Below are 17,636 nucleotides of genomic sequence, written 5' to 3'. Positions count from 1 at the left end.
GTCACAGACTCGTCTCTACACATTGATTTATTTATATTCTTCATTTTATTCACTGTAATTGTATGCGTGTGTGTGTGTGATATCAGTGTCGGCCAAATAATAGTAGTAATAATCATAGGAACTAGAATTTTTAAAATAAGATATCTTGTGCAAAAAGTACTGGCATGCAGAAAATGTATTATTGAATATGTATTATTTTGATGAGTAATATACAGATTATGGTCAGTGATATTTATTATTATTAATACTGTTGTTGTTGTTGTTGTTAAAACCATTACATAAACACAAGAGTAATGCTCATGTTTCTATCACAATAATTAAGTAATTCCCCCTGAGCCCAAACTGAAAAACAAACAAAACTTTGGCATGTTTAAATGATTTATTTTTTATTATTACACCTGTATATAAGCAAATCAAGGTTACAGTAAAAGCCATGAATGCATTTGATTTTAAATAGTGAAACCCCGACTTCATATTATAAAAAAATAATTTGCCCAATTCTTTTGTAATAATAAGATGTTTTATATTCCAAGACCTGCATTTCAGTATTTCAACATCATCAGAATAACCGTTACTGGGCATCTGGCAACAAGAACAAGAGCACTGAGACTTGCATAAAAACATATCCAGGGCGACTTTCCATAGTTACAATATATCATAATGTTTTACATACAATTACCCATTTATACAGCTCTTATTGTTTTTTTGATCTTTTTTTTCTGGAGCAATCTAGGTGAAGTATCTTGCTCAAGGGTACAGCAGCAATGTCCCCAAGCCGGGACTGAACCCACAACCCTCTGCCCCAGAGCCCTAACCACTACTCCACACTGCTGCCATTGAAACATCTGAAAAATGGTAAATGGAAAGTATCACATGTCTTAATTTGTTATTTTGGACTGTACAATATTCATCTACACTAGTAGTTTCCCTGCTCAAATCAAAAAATGTTTTTTTATCAAATTTATTTTACTTTGTCATAAATACAAGTTAATATAAATACACTGCAACTATTAACTTCCAGCATAAGCAAAGTTTTGCAAACTCAGAAATTCAGCAGCATAAAAAGTCAAAATTAAAGCTAGCAAATATTTCATACTGTATTTTAGTTACTAAACACTAGTCATGAAGAAATGACATCCTTCAGCAGCAGAAAGAGACTATAAGGACATGTGGGAGATATTCTGAGTGTGTATATTACCTTTTAAATATCAGTTGTACACAACTGTTTTGTACAGTTCAATACACAATAATACATACTTTTTATTTCACCTTACTTAGCATCACTGCACAGCCACAGGCCAAAAGATACTTGGTTTAGTTTTCCTACTGACATTTCTGAGATTCAACAAATAGCTTTGTGCAACGCATTAAAAAAAGAAAAATCACAATATTGTATTTCAAGTTACAGTACTCATTCCAAGACTGACCAGCTATTTATTAAATCTGTCATAGAATAAGGATATTACATTATGAACTGCAAGAAATTAAAACCACAGAGGGTTTTAAATCCCAAGACAAATCTATGAGTCCTGCAACCTTTTTTCCAATTCTGAAAATACTTTCTTACTAACTTCATCCACCTCATCTTCAACCTGAATGAAAGAAAATAAGAATACAATAAGCAAAGAATTACAGTTCAGATTACAGATTGCTGCATTAGAATCAGTCATGTACCATCGACACAGACATGGTCTTGTGTCATAATGGAGCTTTATTTTATATTGCAAATTAAAATTATATGTTTGTTAAAAGATGTTAAATTCCTTTTCATTAATACAATATAAAAGCAGTTATACCTGGTTCAGAACACTTGGTCATGCCGATTCTGAAATCCTCTTACCTGCTCTACCTCGTCCACCTCTGGGATGTAGAACTGCAGCATGTTCTGGATGCCATTCTTCAGAGTGACCGTGGAGCTGGGGCAGCCTGTGCAGGAGCCCACCAGCTTCAGTTTCACAGTCCCATCCTCAAAGCCTTTAAAAATCACATCACCACCATCTTCCTGCACTGTGGGTCTGGGAGATTAGAGAGAGGTCAGCTCCCTGAAAATAAACACTGTCCTGGACAAATCTTTGCAAATACATTGTGTGGCAAATTTTCAACGTATCAAAAAATGAAATCCCTTTGCAGTAGACCTGTATATCTATATCTATCTATGTGTGTGTGTTAGGGCTGTGCGATATGACGATATATATCGTATGACGATAGAAAATGGTCTATCGTTTCATATTGTGCTATATCGTTTATATCGTGGTGTCGCAAATGGCAATCTTTACGGCAGTATTTTTCGTCATTAGGACGCTTTGCGTTCTTCCCGGTTCTTCCACACGTGTCGGATGCGGCAAGAAATGAGCATCAGAAACACAGACAGACAGGAGGAGAGTGAAGTGACACACAATAGCACACAACCAAGAGATACTTTAATGCGCAAGCGCACACGGTCCGCCCGCTCTCGTCGCCGGGCTGAACTCGATCTCCAGGCACCCCCCACCCCCGCTAATTTAGACTTATATTATTTGTATAAAATTAATAAACGTTTGTTTGTATTTTAATTAATTGGAAAGCAATGCAAACACATGCAGAAAGTATAATTTTCTTTTTATTAAGATAGTGAAGTGGTTCAACAGTTGTATTATTATTATTATTAAACTATTTTGTATTAAAAGCGTGCTGTACTTGTAAGTAGAATCGAGACGCGACAGTCACAGGAGAAACGTCTGTCCAGCAGATGTTAATGCGCCGCTATAGACCCGGCTGTGCTCAATCTGCCTGAATCTGTACCTTTACTGCGCATGTGCTGCGTGATTACCATTACTTGTGTTATTGTTATGTGACAATAAATCATAATGTGTGTGTGTATATTTGTGCTCTGAGGAAGATAAGTCGAAACGCGTAAGCATTATGATGTTCACTTTTTCTCTAATAAATCATTTTTGAGACATCGGTGAATATGGACTGTTTTTAGACGGGAGCTGCTGTCCTTCCTTCCTTGACCGGATAATTGTTCTATATAAAATCTCTGGGATAAGGCACCCTGCATTTAAGATTTATTAAAACTATTGTAACGCCAGCTATTTTTAAACTTATATATATCCCATAACAACATAACACACGTAATAGTAATCACACAACACTTGCCCTGTAATGTGTTGCATTCTGCATATATTTACCATGACAGCCTGCATGTAGTATTTGTTCGTTTTGCTTATTGGAGGATTAACGAAATACTTGTAGTTTGAATGTCTCTGGTCTTATTTTGTGGCTTGATTGAATAAAAACAAGAAATATCGAGATATATACCGTGTATGGCCCAAACTTCTAAAAATAGAGATATTATTTTTAAGTCATATCGCCCAGCCCTAGTGTGTGTGTATTTGCAATTTATGTTTTTTTTTTTTCTTCACACAATCAGTCTTGAAAAATAAACATATCAATTAGTATTAGGAAAGGTTCTGCAAGCTCTGGTCCAAACTGCATATACAAGTTTGCCGATTCTTACTTTATTTTGCATTGACACTGAGTTAAGCAGGATAATATATGCAGAAACTGGATTGTTTGTTCATACAGTTTGTTGTAGCAATGCAAAAACATGTCTATGTCTGTAACAAACCTCTTCCTTAGCTGACCAAAAGTTAGCAGAATAGTAATTGTTCGTTTATTTAGTAATACAAATGTGTGGTTTACATGGAAAATCTCTGAGATAAAATTTGCAGTCAAAAGTTTTATAATAAACACAACAATGAAGAAGTCCACTGTGTTTTGCACTACAAGCCATACTAGACTTTGTATTTCTTGGTTTTACCTGATCCTAGTGTCCAGAAGTTCTTTGATCATGGCGACAACCTCATCGTCTTCTTCTGAATTGCCTATGACAGGGAACAAGAACACCCAGGTGTGATAGCCAATCCACAGATCAGGTTGTATATCTGGCCTACCCCAGGGAGTCCACTTCCTGCCCCACCTCATGTCTGTTCCAGATTAAAGAGATTTTAGTCTCAACGAGCTTCCTAGTTCAATACAAGTCGAGACAAATAATATTTTTTACATTATTATCTATTTTTTTGTTGTGTAAAATGTGATTGAAATTTGAATGACAAGATTACTTATATCTTACTGGTTTCAGCTTGTGGCTCTCCAGTAGTTATGGGATTTCCACTAGCAAAGAACTCCGAGATGGCTGCAGAAACTCCAGCCTTGATATCCGTCCAGGGTATTTCAGCATCAGCCTGTGAACAGAGCATGTCACACTTGTGGGTTCAATACACATGATACACAAATGAGTAACAGAAAATAAGAAGGTGCCCAGTAGTACCTTAGTCACTGTGATGAAGTCAGGTCCGAAGAACACACTCTTAACACCCTCCACTAGAAAGAGGTCTCTGGGAGAACATATATACAGAAAGAGATAGAGAATAATTAGTACCTTCATGATGATATTGATTCACTTAGTTTAGACATCATGACAGATTCTACATATGGGCTTGTGCTAAATTACTTATTAATCAAATGTATAATTCTAAAGTTCATCAAACTCTTAGACTGAGGATGAGGGAATATATTTCAGATTATATGTTATATATTTAAGATTAGATGACAAAAAACTATGAAAAAACTACAATCATGTTTTCGTCACAACGCACTTTCTTAAGACAGTCCTTACCTGGCTAAAGATGAAGATTCTGCAGAGCTTGAATTGGGGAAGTCAAGAGTCCCTGTTCCCAGAACTGGCTTCCCAGGGAGGAATTTCAGACTTCTTGGATTTGGTGTGTCCTGAGTCTGAATAAACATGAACCGCACTGCAAAATATGACAACAATATCCATTTTTGCACTCAAAACGTATTGAATGACGTTTTGACCAGTGCTGCCATCAAACATCTGAGATTGTGGCGTTAAATGTAGAGTGAGAAGAATGGAAGGTATGTATACATCTCCTATTGTTGATAAATCAATTGCACACCTGTTGGAAATAGCCAGGCGAAGCTGTATATATACCTGAACTTGAAGGCTTTAGTGTGGAAACGTTCAGGATCCTTGGTTTGCTGCTCTGTTTAGCACATACAGAGAAGCACTGATGACTAACTTTGGACGGTGACCTGTTAAAACAAATAGGAAAATGTCACCTTTCGTCACGTATTTCCAATAAGCTTTTCTATTTGTGTTCAATTAGGAAGGCTGTCAATGCTAAATACACTATATAAAGCCTAGTTACGTATTCTACGTGGAAGTTGAATTTTGTACGCAATAAAAAAAAATACATGAGACAAATAGCACATCCCATAATCAAACATGTGTCTTTTTACTAATTGGCATAATTCATTTTCGAATCACTTTAACCTGATGTCGCGTAAAGCTGTCCCCAGTCTCAAACCAATTAAACTCCATCTTCTGGACGCCGCCATGACTGTTTTGAAACCCAGGACCCAAAGCTGCGTCCTTACATATCCTGATTGAAAATAAAATAGTATACATATATCATATATGTTTATTAACTCTGAAGTTCATAGAGTTCATTCATATATAAATATATATATAAGTGTATGGTGTCTTTTTTGCTCGCATTGTGAATTGGTGATCTAAACAGGCATCGTACAACTCCAGTAGCGCGTCATTGGAGTAGGACCGCGGGACGGAAGTCTACGTCTGACGTCACGGTCTGTAGGACGCAGCGTGGACATTTGAGCAGATTAATTAAATACGGATGAAATCGTTCATGTTAATTCAAAGAGCTAATCTCCAAATCAGTTAAAAACCTAGTCATTCAAACATCAAAGTAGTATTCATAGTAATTTGTAGCAATGTTTAACGTATTATTATAAAGTCAAATAAAACCGGTCTTCTCCCTGAGAAGCCGAAGCTCCTCTATCTAATTTAGGATACAATCTGGAATACTGACATTAATTACAGTGAGAGTTTAGATGTACCCTTAGAGGTTTATTGACAAGTTCATAACACTAATCAATGCTGTGTCGTGGTGATCCCGGTACTGACAGTCTCCAGTGGCGAGTGGTGTTGGCACTAGCGGTGCCACCAGGGGGCGACAGAGCGCGGGGAGATCTTCATGAGTGATAAATCTGGGGACCAGGGAAGTCAAATTATGTTCTGCAGAGAAAGGTGGATAAGTCGACTGCCCTCCAAGTTTCAACCAGTACATTGGTTAAAATAAGTGATAAGGGCGCCTGCCAATAAATAAATACATAAATAGAAGTAATACATTTAATATATCTTAATTTATTTACGAATTTGTACATCCAACTTTGTGTTTATGTAAAAAGGTTTTACCTGTAGACTGTGATAAAGGTCACTAGGCACTCCTATGATGTCAAATAGCACAAAAACATTGTCCCTAACTAACATGTACCTGAGAGGTTAAATGCTATTCATAATATTTGATGTCTTCATTAATGATGTCACTAGTCATGAAAGTCATCAGAGCATTTCACACCATCGTGGGTTATAAGTTCAGTATCATTTGTCTAATGACTTCCATACCCGTGGGCAACAGTAAAAATACTTTCCTATGGCTCAACAAAGAGTTTGAAATGCCAAATACCACCATTTCACCTTACGTCTTACTGGGTGAGGCTACCTTTTAAAGCAGAAAAAAAACCACTCAGATATTTTCCTCTGATGGAGCAATGAGGTGCAGCTGATCTGCTGTATTAGTTTGCTTATTGAAGACATCTATTTAAAACAACAGCAACAACAAAAAGTGAAATAATGGACCATAATGTGTGATTTTCTCCAGATATATTCTCGAATTTAGTGTAATGGGGAGCATTTGGCTTAAACATGTTCTTCTAGTTGAGAGGTCTAAAATGTGTGAAATATGGGGACCATCTTTGATATAAATTGCTTCTATCAGAGGCAGTTCAGACAGAAAAGCAATTTAAGAATGATAAAACTGATAAGAGAAAGAAACTGTTGATTTTCTATGTCAGGGTGACTATTTTCAGTTATTTTCTAAAGACCTTAGCATTTCAGGACTTTCTCAGACAACTTTACTGTATGGTTTCACTGTTGGGGGAACAAGAGGGGAGAGATGAGATATTAAGATTAAGACATGACATTGATTCAGTGATTAATTGGCACTGCTTTAGAAAGTCGTTTTAATCAGTGCAGTGTGTTTTCCAGTAAAGGCGCTGAAGGATATGTGGCTGCAGGGAGGGTGTGGCCAAACTGGTCTGTTGAGCTTTTAGGTTCACCCTGCTGTGGATATAGCAGGAATGTTACTGTACTGGGCAGAGGAGCATGGCAGCTGAGAAATGCCACAGAAAAAAAACAATTTACTCACGGGAAGGAAAAAATTGTAAAGGTGTGACACCAAGGAATGCTTGCATACGATATCAATATTGTGACATCTTAGCCATACATATTTCATTTGACTTACAAGAGCTCTAACAGTCTTCATCATCTGAACATTGGCTGTACATCCTCGCAAACAAGAAATGGTTTTCTGGATTATCATTCCTATCTTGTTTTCATCTATATCATTCATAGGTTCATGGGCAGTGTAAGTAAAACCACTTTATCTCATAGAAAAATGTTTTTTTGTTTTAAATTTTAAATATGTCTGTCTGGAAATATAGATCAAAAAGCAGCAAGTGCAAGATGTGGTCATTAAAGTAATTGAAATGTGCTTTAACTCTGTAGGGAGAATGTAGTGCAACGTTCAGAAGACAGCAACATTTTAGTATTAAGGAATATAACCTTAGAAGTGTTTTTCTTATTATTATTATTTAGTTTCCTGTCATCATCATCATTATAATTATTATCACACACACACACACACATATATATATATTTACATATTTCTGAAATATTTATATATATTTCATGGATAAAATGTATTTCAGCATTTTTCCATAACTGAAGGGTTTTATCTTCATCTTTTTATTTTAAAAAGTAAAACATTTAACAGGAACTCTTATCTGGAGTTTAACAGTATCAGTTACTTCATGTAAATGTCTGTGACTGTTGAAACACTACATGAAGCAGGATATAACTTGTCAGTTTCTCTCACATGCTAAAAGACTGTCCCAGTAAATATTCCACACGATTATTTGTTTGTTTAAAAAATCAATTTCAGAACAGGTTCAGACATCTGATATTTTGAGAGCAACCTCTGATATTAAAATAAGTCTACAGAATTCTACAGAAAAAGTTCAGTTTTTGTCGTCATGAAACAGAGCTTTGTATATGTACAATAAGAAGTTGCATTTGTCATTTATTAGCACTACAATCTGTAATAGTTACTATATACAATCAAGTAATGTGAAACAAATCATACTTTATACCTGCAACTAGAAATAAAAAATATCCATAATCCATAATCTTATCTGCACCCAATGGCAGCAAACGTTTAACATCCAATTTCTGACCTTTCTTGTTGAGTTATCTTTTTAATTATTCATGTTGGGGATACCAACATTGTTTGCCTTTTAATACACTTCTCAATTCAGTTTATCATGTGTACAAAGGTGCATTGCATATGTATTTGAATTTGATAATACATCTGTAAGGTATGGTAACACCCTAGCGCTATAGAGAGAGTTAAGTGTTGATTTTAGGCAGCTCTCACAGATGTTTCTCCTTTTCAGTGTATTGACGTAAGGACCGGTTCAGTTGAAGACAGCATACATAGGGGGAGATTCTCAAATGAAACCTTCTCAAATGACTAACATGGAATATTGAATGTTTTGAAAAGGTTATAAAGCAATAACTACATATATTTTGTCAGTATCAACCTTTGTAATTGAAGTTTTTTAAACAAAACATAATAAAGAGAGAAGACTATGACAAATGTGTGTATATATATATATATATATATATATATATATATATATATATATATATATATTCACTCACCTAAAGGATTATTAGGAACACCATACTAATACTGTGTTTGACCCCCTTTCGCCTTCAGAACTGCCTTAATTCTACGTGGCATTGATTCAACAAGGTGCTGAAAGCATTCTTTAGAAATGTTGGCCCATATTGATAGGATAGCATCTTGCAGTTGATGGAGATTTGTGGGATGCACATCCAGGGCACGAAGCTCCCGTTCCACCACATCCCAAAGATGCTCTATTGGGTTGAGATCTGGTGACTGTGGGGGCCAGTTTAGTACAGTGAACTCAATGTCATGTTCAAGAAACCAATTTGAAATGATTCGACCTTTGTGACATGGTGCATTATCCTGCTGGAAGTAGCCATCAGAGGATGGGTACATGGTGGTCATAAAGGGATGGACATGGTCAGAAACAATGCTCAGGTAGGCCGTGGCATTTAAACGATGCCCAATTGGCACTAAGGGGCCTAAAGTGTGCCAAGAAAACATCCCCCACACCATTACACCACCACCACCAGCCTGCACAGTGGTAACAAGGCATGATGGATCCATGTTCTCATTCTGTTTACGCCAAATTCTGAATGTCTCAACAGAAATCGAGACTCATCAGACCAGGCAACATTTTTCCAGTCTTCAACTGTCCAATTTTGGTGAGCTTGTGCAAATTGTAGCCTCTTTTTCCTATTTGTAGTGGAGATGAGTGGTACCCGGTGGGGTCTTCTGCTGTTGTAGCCCATCCGCCTCAAGGTTGTACGAGTTGTGGCTTCACAAATGCTTTGATGCATACCTCGGTTGTAACGAGTGGTTATTTCAGTCAAAGTTGCTCTTCTATCAGCTTGAATCAGTCGGCCCATTCTCCTCTGACCTCTAGCATCAACAAGGCATTTTCGCCCACAGGACTGCCGCATACTGGATGTTTTTCTCTTTTCACACCATTCTTTGTAAACCCTAGAAATGGTTGTGCGTGAAAATCCCAGTAACTGAGCAGATTGTGAAATACTCAGACCGGCCCGTCTGGCACCAACAACCATGCCACGCTCAATATTGCTTAAATCACCTTTCTTTCCCATTCAGACATTCAGTTTGGAGTTCAGGAGATTGTCTTGACCAGGACCACACCCATAAATGCATTGAAGCAACTGCCATGTGATTGGTTGGTTAGATAATTGCATTAATGAGAAATTGAACAGGTGTTCCTAATAATCCTTTAGGTGAGTGTATATATATATATATATATATATATATATATATACACATTTTCAAAAATTCACATGGAAATTGATTTATGACTGTGATTAATATACTTACATTTCTATTTATGTAATGTCAAGTTAACCAACTATTTAAATTGACCAGTCATTTAAATAGAAATGTTTCTTTTCAGTAAAGTCACACACTTCCGAGGTGAGACAAAAGTTTCTAATGGAAAAACACAAAAGGAGAGGAAATTAGGTTCATGGAGCATCCTGTTTTACATGGGTTAAACTCTTGATTGTGGGCAGTAGAGCCATTTCACTGTTTTTGTTTAGTTTTTTCTTTCAGCATGCTTGCAAATGCACTTAGATGAATAAGGACTATGACACATTAAAATCAGCAATATAAGTAATCACTTGGCAAATTAGAGATTATCAGTTTATTTATGTTGATTTCATATTCCATGAAATACCCCAAATACTGTGTTCAAATGTTTAAACACTGCTGCACATGCAAAGATATTAAAATAGTAATAGTGCTGGCCTTTGTATTTATAATAATAATAATAATAATAATAATAATAATAATAATAATAATGCAATAACTGCTGCATCAGGCATTTAAAATAGGGCTTACAACACATCTGTGGGAGGGAATGCAGTAAATTTAAGATTAAGTTATTTGCTGAGAGAAACACACCAAGTCAGTGAGTCAGTAAGGAGTCAGGGTTTAAAGCAGGAACATCCTAGTAACACGTCAATAGCCTGATGTGTTTGTTAACTTACACTGAACACCCAGATTAAGAAATGCAGCTGTGCATTTCCTTGAATGTTACCCAAGTTCTATGCTGGCCACAGTCACCCTTTCCTGACAGAGAAACACATTTTAATCAGTTACCGAAAGCCATTTGTGTTCTTTATATTTCAGGTCATGCTTTCTGGTATTTGTTTGCTTCCAAGCAGTTACTAACTTGGTGTCGAGTTTTAAGTTTTTCTCTCCAGACTGCACAATAACACATGAAAAGTGTTCTACGATCAAGGTGTTCCACAATGAATACCTTGTCATTTTTGTTATCCAACAAAAACAACTGCCTGTACTAAGACATGACATAACAGGCAGTGCTAGATTTTTCCTCTGTGGCAAATTACATGTGTCAAGAGACTATTCTGGGAGTGTACATAACAGTGACATGATGTTATTTTCTAGAGAATGTCATGAGAATCGATCACAATACAAACCTTCATTGTTGAAGCATTTCCTTATTGAACAAAGATGGGTCAGGGTACACACTGCAACACATTGCATATGACAGACTTGTGAATGTTTGATCTCCTTTTAAAGAGGAGTTGTGTACCTTTCCCTGGACTGTATGCATTCAATTCCTGGTTACTCATTAATCAACTCAGGTGTTGAATTCACTGGTATTATTAGAACTGTAAATGGAGCTATTGGAACACACACTTTTTTGGGGAACTACAGTATTAAAGATGAGAGTCCTGACTATTGATGGGAACAGGCACTGTAAATCAAACAAAGCCAGAATATCAAAGACAAAATCATTTCAAGTTGGGTAAAATATCAAGTGTCTACAACATCAGCCAAGAAAAAGTATACATATTACAGCATATTGGTGTTAAGGCACCCAAGTGATTTCTATCGTAGAAATACCATGCTTAACTAAAGTTACACTTTTGGGAGGTTACACATGAGTTGATTGTTTTCTTTTCTTTTTGGAAAATGTGCTGTTGAATGTACCAATGTATCAATGATGAAAGGTTTTAAGGGGATGTACTCAACAGGAAATATGGTGTTTTATTTGCAATGTGTGGTTTGGTGTGGTGAAATATTAAGGTTTTAATTAAGATTACGTTGAGAAATATGAGGGATTAGACTTCCTTCAGAGGTAGATGCTGCAAGTCTGTGAAATCTTTGAGGGATTTTCCATTCCTCCCATACAGCAGTTACAATCTTATAGGTGTATTTATTTATGACTGAATATAACAAATCAGCTCCTCTGGTCACCATTTATATCAACACATACACAGTCAATCTATTGTCCAGTGAGGTTGGGTACATATTGGTTTCCTTGTAGAATAATCACTGAAACTCCTTGCAATAGGATTGAAAAGCCATTTAGACTCACAGGATGAGTATGTGTCCAAAAAAAGCAGTTAAGGAGGGCTGGAACTGAACTGCAACAAAAGGTTTCTTAACTATTAATGATAGACTGAAAAAGCACTATGAAGTAAATTGGAATGTCAGTTACCATCCATAAAAAAAAAAAAGTAAAATCTAAAAAAAAGTTGACCTACCCGTGGATCACAAAGTACCATATAATAGTTTAATATATTGTAAGAAATCCCTTTCTACTACTAATAAATCCAAACACAATAGGGTACAGGATTGTTGAGTGGCTCAGTGTTGATTTGGTCTAGCCCTTTGTCTGAATGATGTTTATCTATGGTGGTAAAGAAAAACACACATTTTCCAGGTTTACGGGGCACCTTATTGTTCTTCAGTTCTGACGTCAGAAATCTGTCATGAAGGCTCAAGGCAGAAAGGCTTTTCAACATTCTTCCAGTAAGATAAACCAGTTTAGTCAGAAAATCGCCAAATGTGTGACAGGAATTTGATTTTGGCTCGAATTAAATTATGCTTTTGCCTTTTGAGCTGAACTTCAACTTCAATTGCATATTTTATTTTTTTCTTTACAGGTATGGACTAGCACTGGCCAATAAACATGTATGTCCACTCAACAACTGGTACGTTGGTGTTTTTCCTCAATTTCCCTTTCAAACAGTCGATTACTTTAAGGCATTATCATTTAAAGGCAAACCAATAATAACTCAAATGTTTGTGATGCAGCTCCTCTGTCTGATACTGTTAAATTGTAAAATCCTAGTACTTTTACTTTGGCTGTTGAAATTAGATGTCTGTGTGTGGAAATTCTCCTTGATGCTTCATTATATCCTGATTCCTGTTTTCTTTCTAATCATTTCCAGGGAATATAGGAATTCCTGTCAAAACACATCAAACACATCAGAATTATGCTGCACAGATGCAAATATCCCTATGATAAGGTATGAAACCAGTTCTCAACAGCACATGTGGAACTGAAAACATATAAAGTGCATGTACATATAGCAAAGGTAACAAAGAAATAGGCATGGGTCTTAAATTACACTGTCTACCTTGCATCTGACAAAATGGTAAGCCCATTTTCTGATGATCTTACGTACAATATACTATGGCTTCCTGCTCTCCGGAGGTTCCTGACATTAGAGTACTTGATGAGCAGTGTGAAGGTTTAACAAACTCCTTAGAAGATGTCTTTTTGACATAAATAGGGTGAAACCGTTTCCCAATCCATTTTCACTGCATGTATGACAACCAATTTTTTTTTACAGTACTTGTGGGACAAATGAGCCAGAGAATTCCCTGTTCACTGCAACTCTCAATGCCGGATCCTTTTTGTGTAAGTGTTCATAATTTAAGTCTACAAGTCTAAGACTAGAGAGTTAACAGGAAGAAAATGTCAACAGGTGGAACATTTGAGGTGAATTTCTGTTTTTAAACTAATAAACGAATACGTATAGAAGTCCGAATCCACGTGTCTGTGTGCTTATGCAGTACACAGTGTTAAGATGTTTTACGAGTGCAGGTGCTGAGCTACACTTGTGTCTTTTGCAGTTCTGCTGTTGTGTATTTTCCACCACGCTCACATCCTGGACAGAAACAGCAGCTATGCGATTGTCAGTCGAGTGGCCTTGTTCTTCGGCTGTGTGACGGCCTTTGGAGCTTTTGTAGCTGGAAACTGCAATGTAAGCATCTCAAATCCGTAGAAGTTGTTTCCCCCTGAACTTGAAATTGAGCTTTCAATTAACAAAGATGCATTTGTTAAAAATGAGATTCAGACATTATTCTCATCTGCTACGGGATATTTAAAATATATGGGTGCTTGGTGTTGGATCTTTCTTCGTTTCCATACATCCCCATATTCAAATTGACAAGCTCACTTCCAAACCACTCTTAGGCAAATCGAAAAGAACTTCAAATACACTGATATTTGTATTTCACATTGACAATCAATTTCTATTGCATATCATTTGCATTTCTGATGGGCTCTTCAAGAGAGCAATCGAGAGTGCTTTACAACCAGCACAGGATTGCACAAAAACAACTCATGCGTCACTGCTATCTCAGAACGCAAACAGTAGCTCCACCCTATCTATTACGCTGATGCACTGTGGATATACAATATACTGTGGGGGGGGGTCATCTGAAAACTAGCATACTTTTCTGGGTCATTTCAAGTGTGGAAATGTGATAAATGTTTTGCAGGAATTTCATTACATTCATCGCATAACATCTTAGTAGTTTTTCTATATTGAAATGCACATGTATTCTCACCGTTTTCTTCTAGCCTGGATCTGTGCGCTTGCTTCACTACATGGGAGCCGCAGTGAGCTTTGTGTCGCTGTGCTTCTATGCCCTTATCGTGACCTTCCTGACGTGGCGCTGTTACATCAGTGGGCTGGAGCACATCCTCGCTCCCATACGGATGATATCAACCGTCATTCAGTCTTTTTCCACAATCTTATGTATCCTTTAAAGCAACAACCCCAGTGTGACAGTGTTTAACTAGCTCTATGCAGCTTTTTGTGAACTCTCTCAGGTGAAGGGAAACAATAGCTAAGGGTAAGCAATTTTGAAAAATACTTTCTTCAAACGTTCCATTGATTATCAATTTTTAAATCAACACATTTACTTTCCAAAAAAGAACCAATGTCGAGAAATAGATAAACTCAAAATCATATCAATGCCACAGTGTTGATGGCGTCCTCTGTCAACAGCTGTCCTAAAATCTTTTGTACAGATCTTAAACCGGTCCAAACGAGATGTAGATTAAATTTAATTAATTAATTAAAAACACACTTATTTCCTTAACCAAGTTTAACCAGATATCGTTTTCTTTCTTCAAACGGAACACACCTACCTACACCTGGCTGCTATTTTTGAATGGATTTTGGGCACCAATCTTCAGTTTTTTATACTGACTTACATTACTGAATTTAGCTTTTTTTCCACCCCCATGCTGGCTCTTCTCATAAAGACAAAGGATGAGGAGAAATCACTGATTTTGTCCTGAGCCGTAGATTAGCTCAGTAAATCATACTTGAGTAGATAGAAACTTCTAATGGCCTTTTTATGGACACTGTGTGCCACCCATGGAACTTGTAAAAACAGCGGCGATCGATCAAATACCTGCAACCCTCACATCCTTGCCACGCCACAGTGCCAGGGATTTATTAATCCGAGTAGGAGCTCTGTAGTAAAAAGCTCTGTAAATACTTCAGCTATTTATTAAATTGATAAAATGCTTAACCAAAACCAAAGAGAATGTAAAGCAATGGTAACTAAAATGGCTAAATACTCCAGTATGGTGCAGTGCAATTCAATAATTTATGGTTTTAATGATTGAGCCTTGACCATTAATTTGGTTGTGTATTTTTGACCCAACTGAACACATTGGGTGCCTTCTTCCAGCAAAGGTAGGTAGGACTCTCAGGGGTTTTAAAGCCAGAACAAATCAACAAAACTTCTTAGCTTACCTACACATGTATCAGACCGTCTGATCAAATGTACAATAGAATAATCAAATGTTCTAGATGTTCTAATGTTAAGGCTAAGAAAATATAAGTATTTATATATAAGTATTTAATATATTACAGTTAAATTCTAGATATACTTGATGTGACAGCTAATAGATTAATGATTTAACAGTTTTAAAAAATGTAATTATAACTGACAATTTGTATTTTTTGTTACCGAAAATTCAAAATTGTGTAAATTGAAGATGATTTTGAAGTTGTTGGTAAATGGTGTAATGGATGTTAGAAATCACTTCAGGTGCTTCCTTACAAATATGTGAAATTACAGTAACGTTTCAACAGTAGTGTGCAATTAGTAATACACAATGTCAGAAAGCCATACTCACTGACCATGATCTTAAATATTTAGTGATCTTCATTCAGCAGTTAAGTATAAATCAGTTTTTGTAATTAAAATAAAGGCACATGTTAAAGACTTGATCTTTGCCCATTTTATTTTAATTTAAAACAGTCCTTTTCAGTGGATGTGCTTGGGTGCACCTTTTAAAGGGTGTGGTGATAAATCGGTGTTCTACCCTTCATTTTAGTCCTCTGCAGAGAACAATACCTAATACATGGATGAGTTTATGAACAGTTCAAGTCAAACAAGACAGACAGGTTCATACCAATTGTTTAGTTCTTAGGTTTTTCATGGAAACAAACATCTTTGTTATTTTAAAACTTGTGAGCAGCTTAAATCTGTATTACAGAATAAATAAGACATGACAATCAACACACTGTATAATCCAAGGGTTCCCAAACTAGTCCTTGAGGACCCCTTGCCATGCTGGTTTTGTTCCAGCTGAGCACTTAATGCAATATAATGCTCAATTATATAATTGTTAGTTCAATTAACTAATCAATTAAGCAATTATGTCAGTCAGAAACACACAGGGGGTCCTCCATGACTGGTTTGGGAACCCCTGGTATAATCCAATAATTTAAAACAAGAGAATCATCTTGGTCCTCTCTGTTTTTAAAAGAAAGAGAGCCTAAAATTGTCTGAGAATTGGGATGTATTTGGTGGTCTCAAACCAGTCAAAACATTGATGAAAAAGCAGAAATCCAGGATTTATAACCATGTTTTTATTCCCCCCACCCCCCATTTTTCCAAAAGGCATACTAAAGAGGTATTTAATATCTAAACTTGGATATCATTTTGAGTGGGTTGATATATATCTCTAGCTATATATATATTATATTTATATTAATTAGTTTTACATGCTGATAATAGTACAGTGACAGTAATTATAGTAATCACTTTAGTTTATTTAAAATTAAACTACCTCAGTGTTTTTCTATGATGAAATAAAAAGGTGGGTAGTTTACCCATTTCAGTATAGCGGGGAAAGTGTCAGACATTGGTGCACACATGTACAGTAGCAGATGGTGTGAAATGGTTACAGAAATGGAATTTGACCCGGTAACATTTGTTTACTCTAGGCAGCTGTGCATTTTGTTTGTTCACACTGTGGATGGAGTTACTGTAAAAGTAATATATCCGGAAGGAGTGCCTTTTAGATGTGTAATCATCAGGACAGTTTAACTACCTAGCAATGGCAGAAATTGCAGTTAAGGACTTAGTTCTGCTTCACCTTTACCACACACATACACAACAAACCTAGCTTCAAAATCCTGTTTGCAAAGAAAGCAATCCCAAATGGTCATACAGAAACTCACCATGTAAACCACACCTGCTTACATCACCAGTTACCATGGAATGCACCTGCAGTTTATGGGGTGTATTAGAATAACCAGAACCGATTAGTTGTTACTTCGTCATATAAAGCTAGATAATTAAGCATTGTTAGAGATTTTAAAAAAGTGGGTTACATCCAGCTGCCAAAAACGTATGGAACTTAATTGGAATATTCTGGATGGTGAGGAATGGTGGATATGCCTTTTCAAACAATCCTGAATCGTTACCAATTTCTAGAAGGCA

General features: G+C 36.3%; 2 protein-coding genes across 2 annotated transcripts; one reads left to right on the top strand and one right to left on the bottom strand.

Annotated features, from left to right (window-relative positions):
- Positions 1-368: 368 nt before the first annotated feature.
- On the bottom strand, positions 369-5,475 carry LOC136715957 (NFU1 iron-sulfur cluster scaffold homolog, mitochondrial). Its single transcript, XM_066693380.1, has 8 exons — positions 5,336-5,475; positions 4,994-5,094; positions 4,661-4,796; positions 4,313-4,379; positions 4,115-4,226; positions 3,803-3,866; positions 1,841-2,015; positions 369-1,592 (listed from the first exon to the last, which is right to left on the bottom strand). The coding sequence occupies exons 1-8, from the start codon at positions 5,398-5,400 to the stop codon at positions 1,521-1,523; spliced, it is 792 nt and encodes a 263-aa protein (XP_066549477.1). The 5' UTR covers positions 5,401-5,475; the 3' UTR covers positions 369-1,520.
- A 1,728-nt stretch (positions 5,476-7,203) lies between these two features.
- Positions 7,204-16,133, top strand: LOC136715536 (transmembrane protein 150A). Its single transcript, XM_066692762.1, has 7 exons — positions 7,204-7,511; positions 12,758-12,805; positions 13,046-13,123; positions 13,451-13,518; positions 13,734-13,864; positions 14,467-14,644; positions 15,005-16,133. The coding sequence occupies exons 1-7, from the start codon at positions 7,447-7,449 to the stop codon at positions 15,190-15,192; spliced, it is 756 nt and encodes a 251-aa protein (XP_066548859.1). The 5' UTR covers positions 7,204-7,446; the 3' UTR covers positions 15,193-16,133.
- The last annotated feature ends 1,503 nt before the right edge of the window (positions 16,134-17,636 follow it).

This window comes from Amia ocellicauda, chromosome 20 (genome assembly GCF_036373705.1).
Source record: "Amia ocellicauda isolate fAmiCal2 chromosome 20, fAmiCal2.hap1, whole genome shotgun sequence".
Classification (NCBI taxonomy): Eukaryota; Metazoa; Chordata; class Actinopteri; order Amiiformes; family Amiidae; genus Amia; species Amia ocellicauda.
Note: the sequence above shows the minus strand (reverse complement) of the source record. Positions and strands in the feature narration are given on the sequence as shown.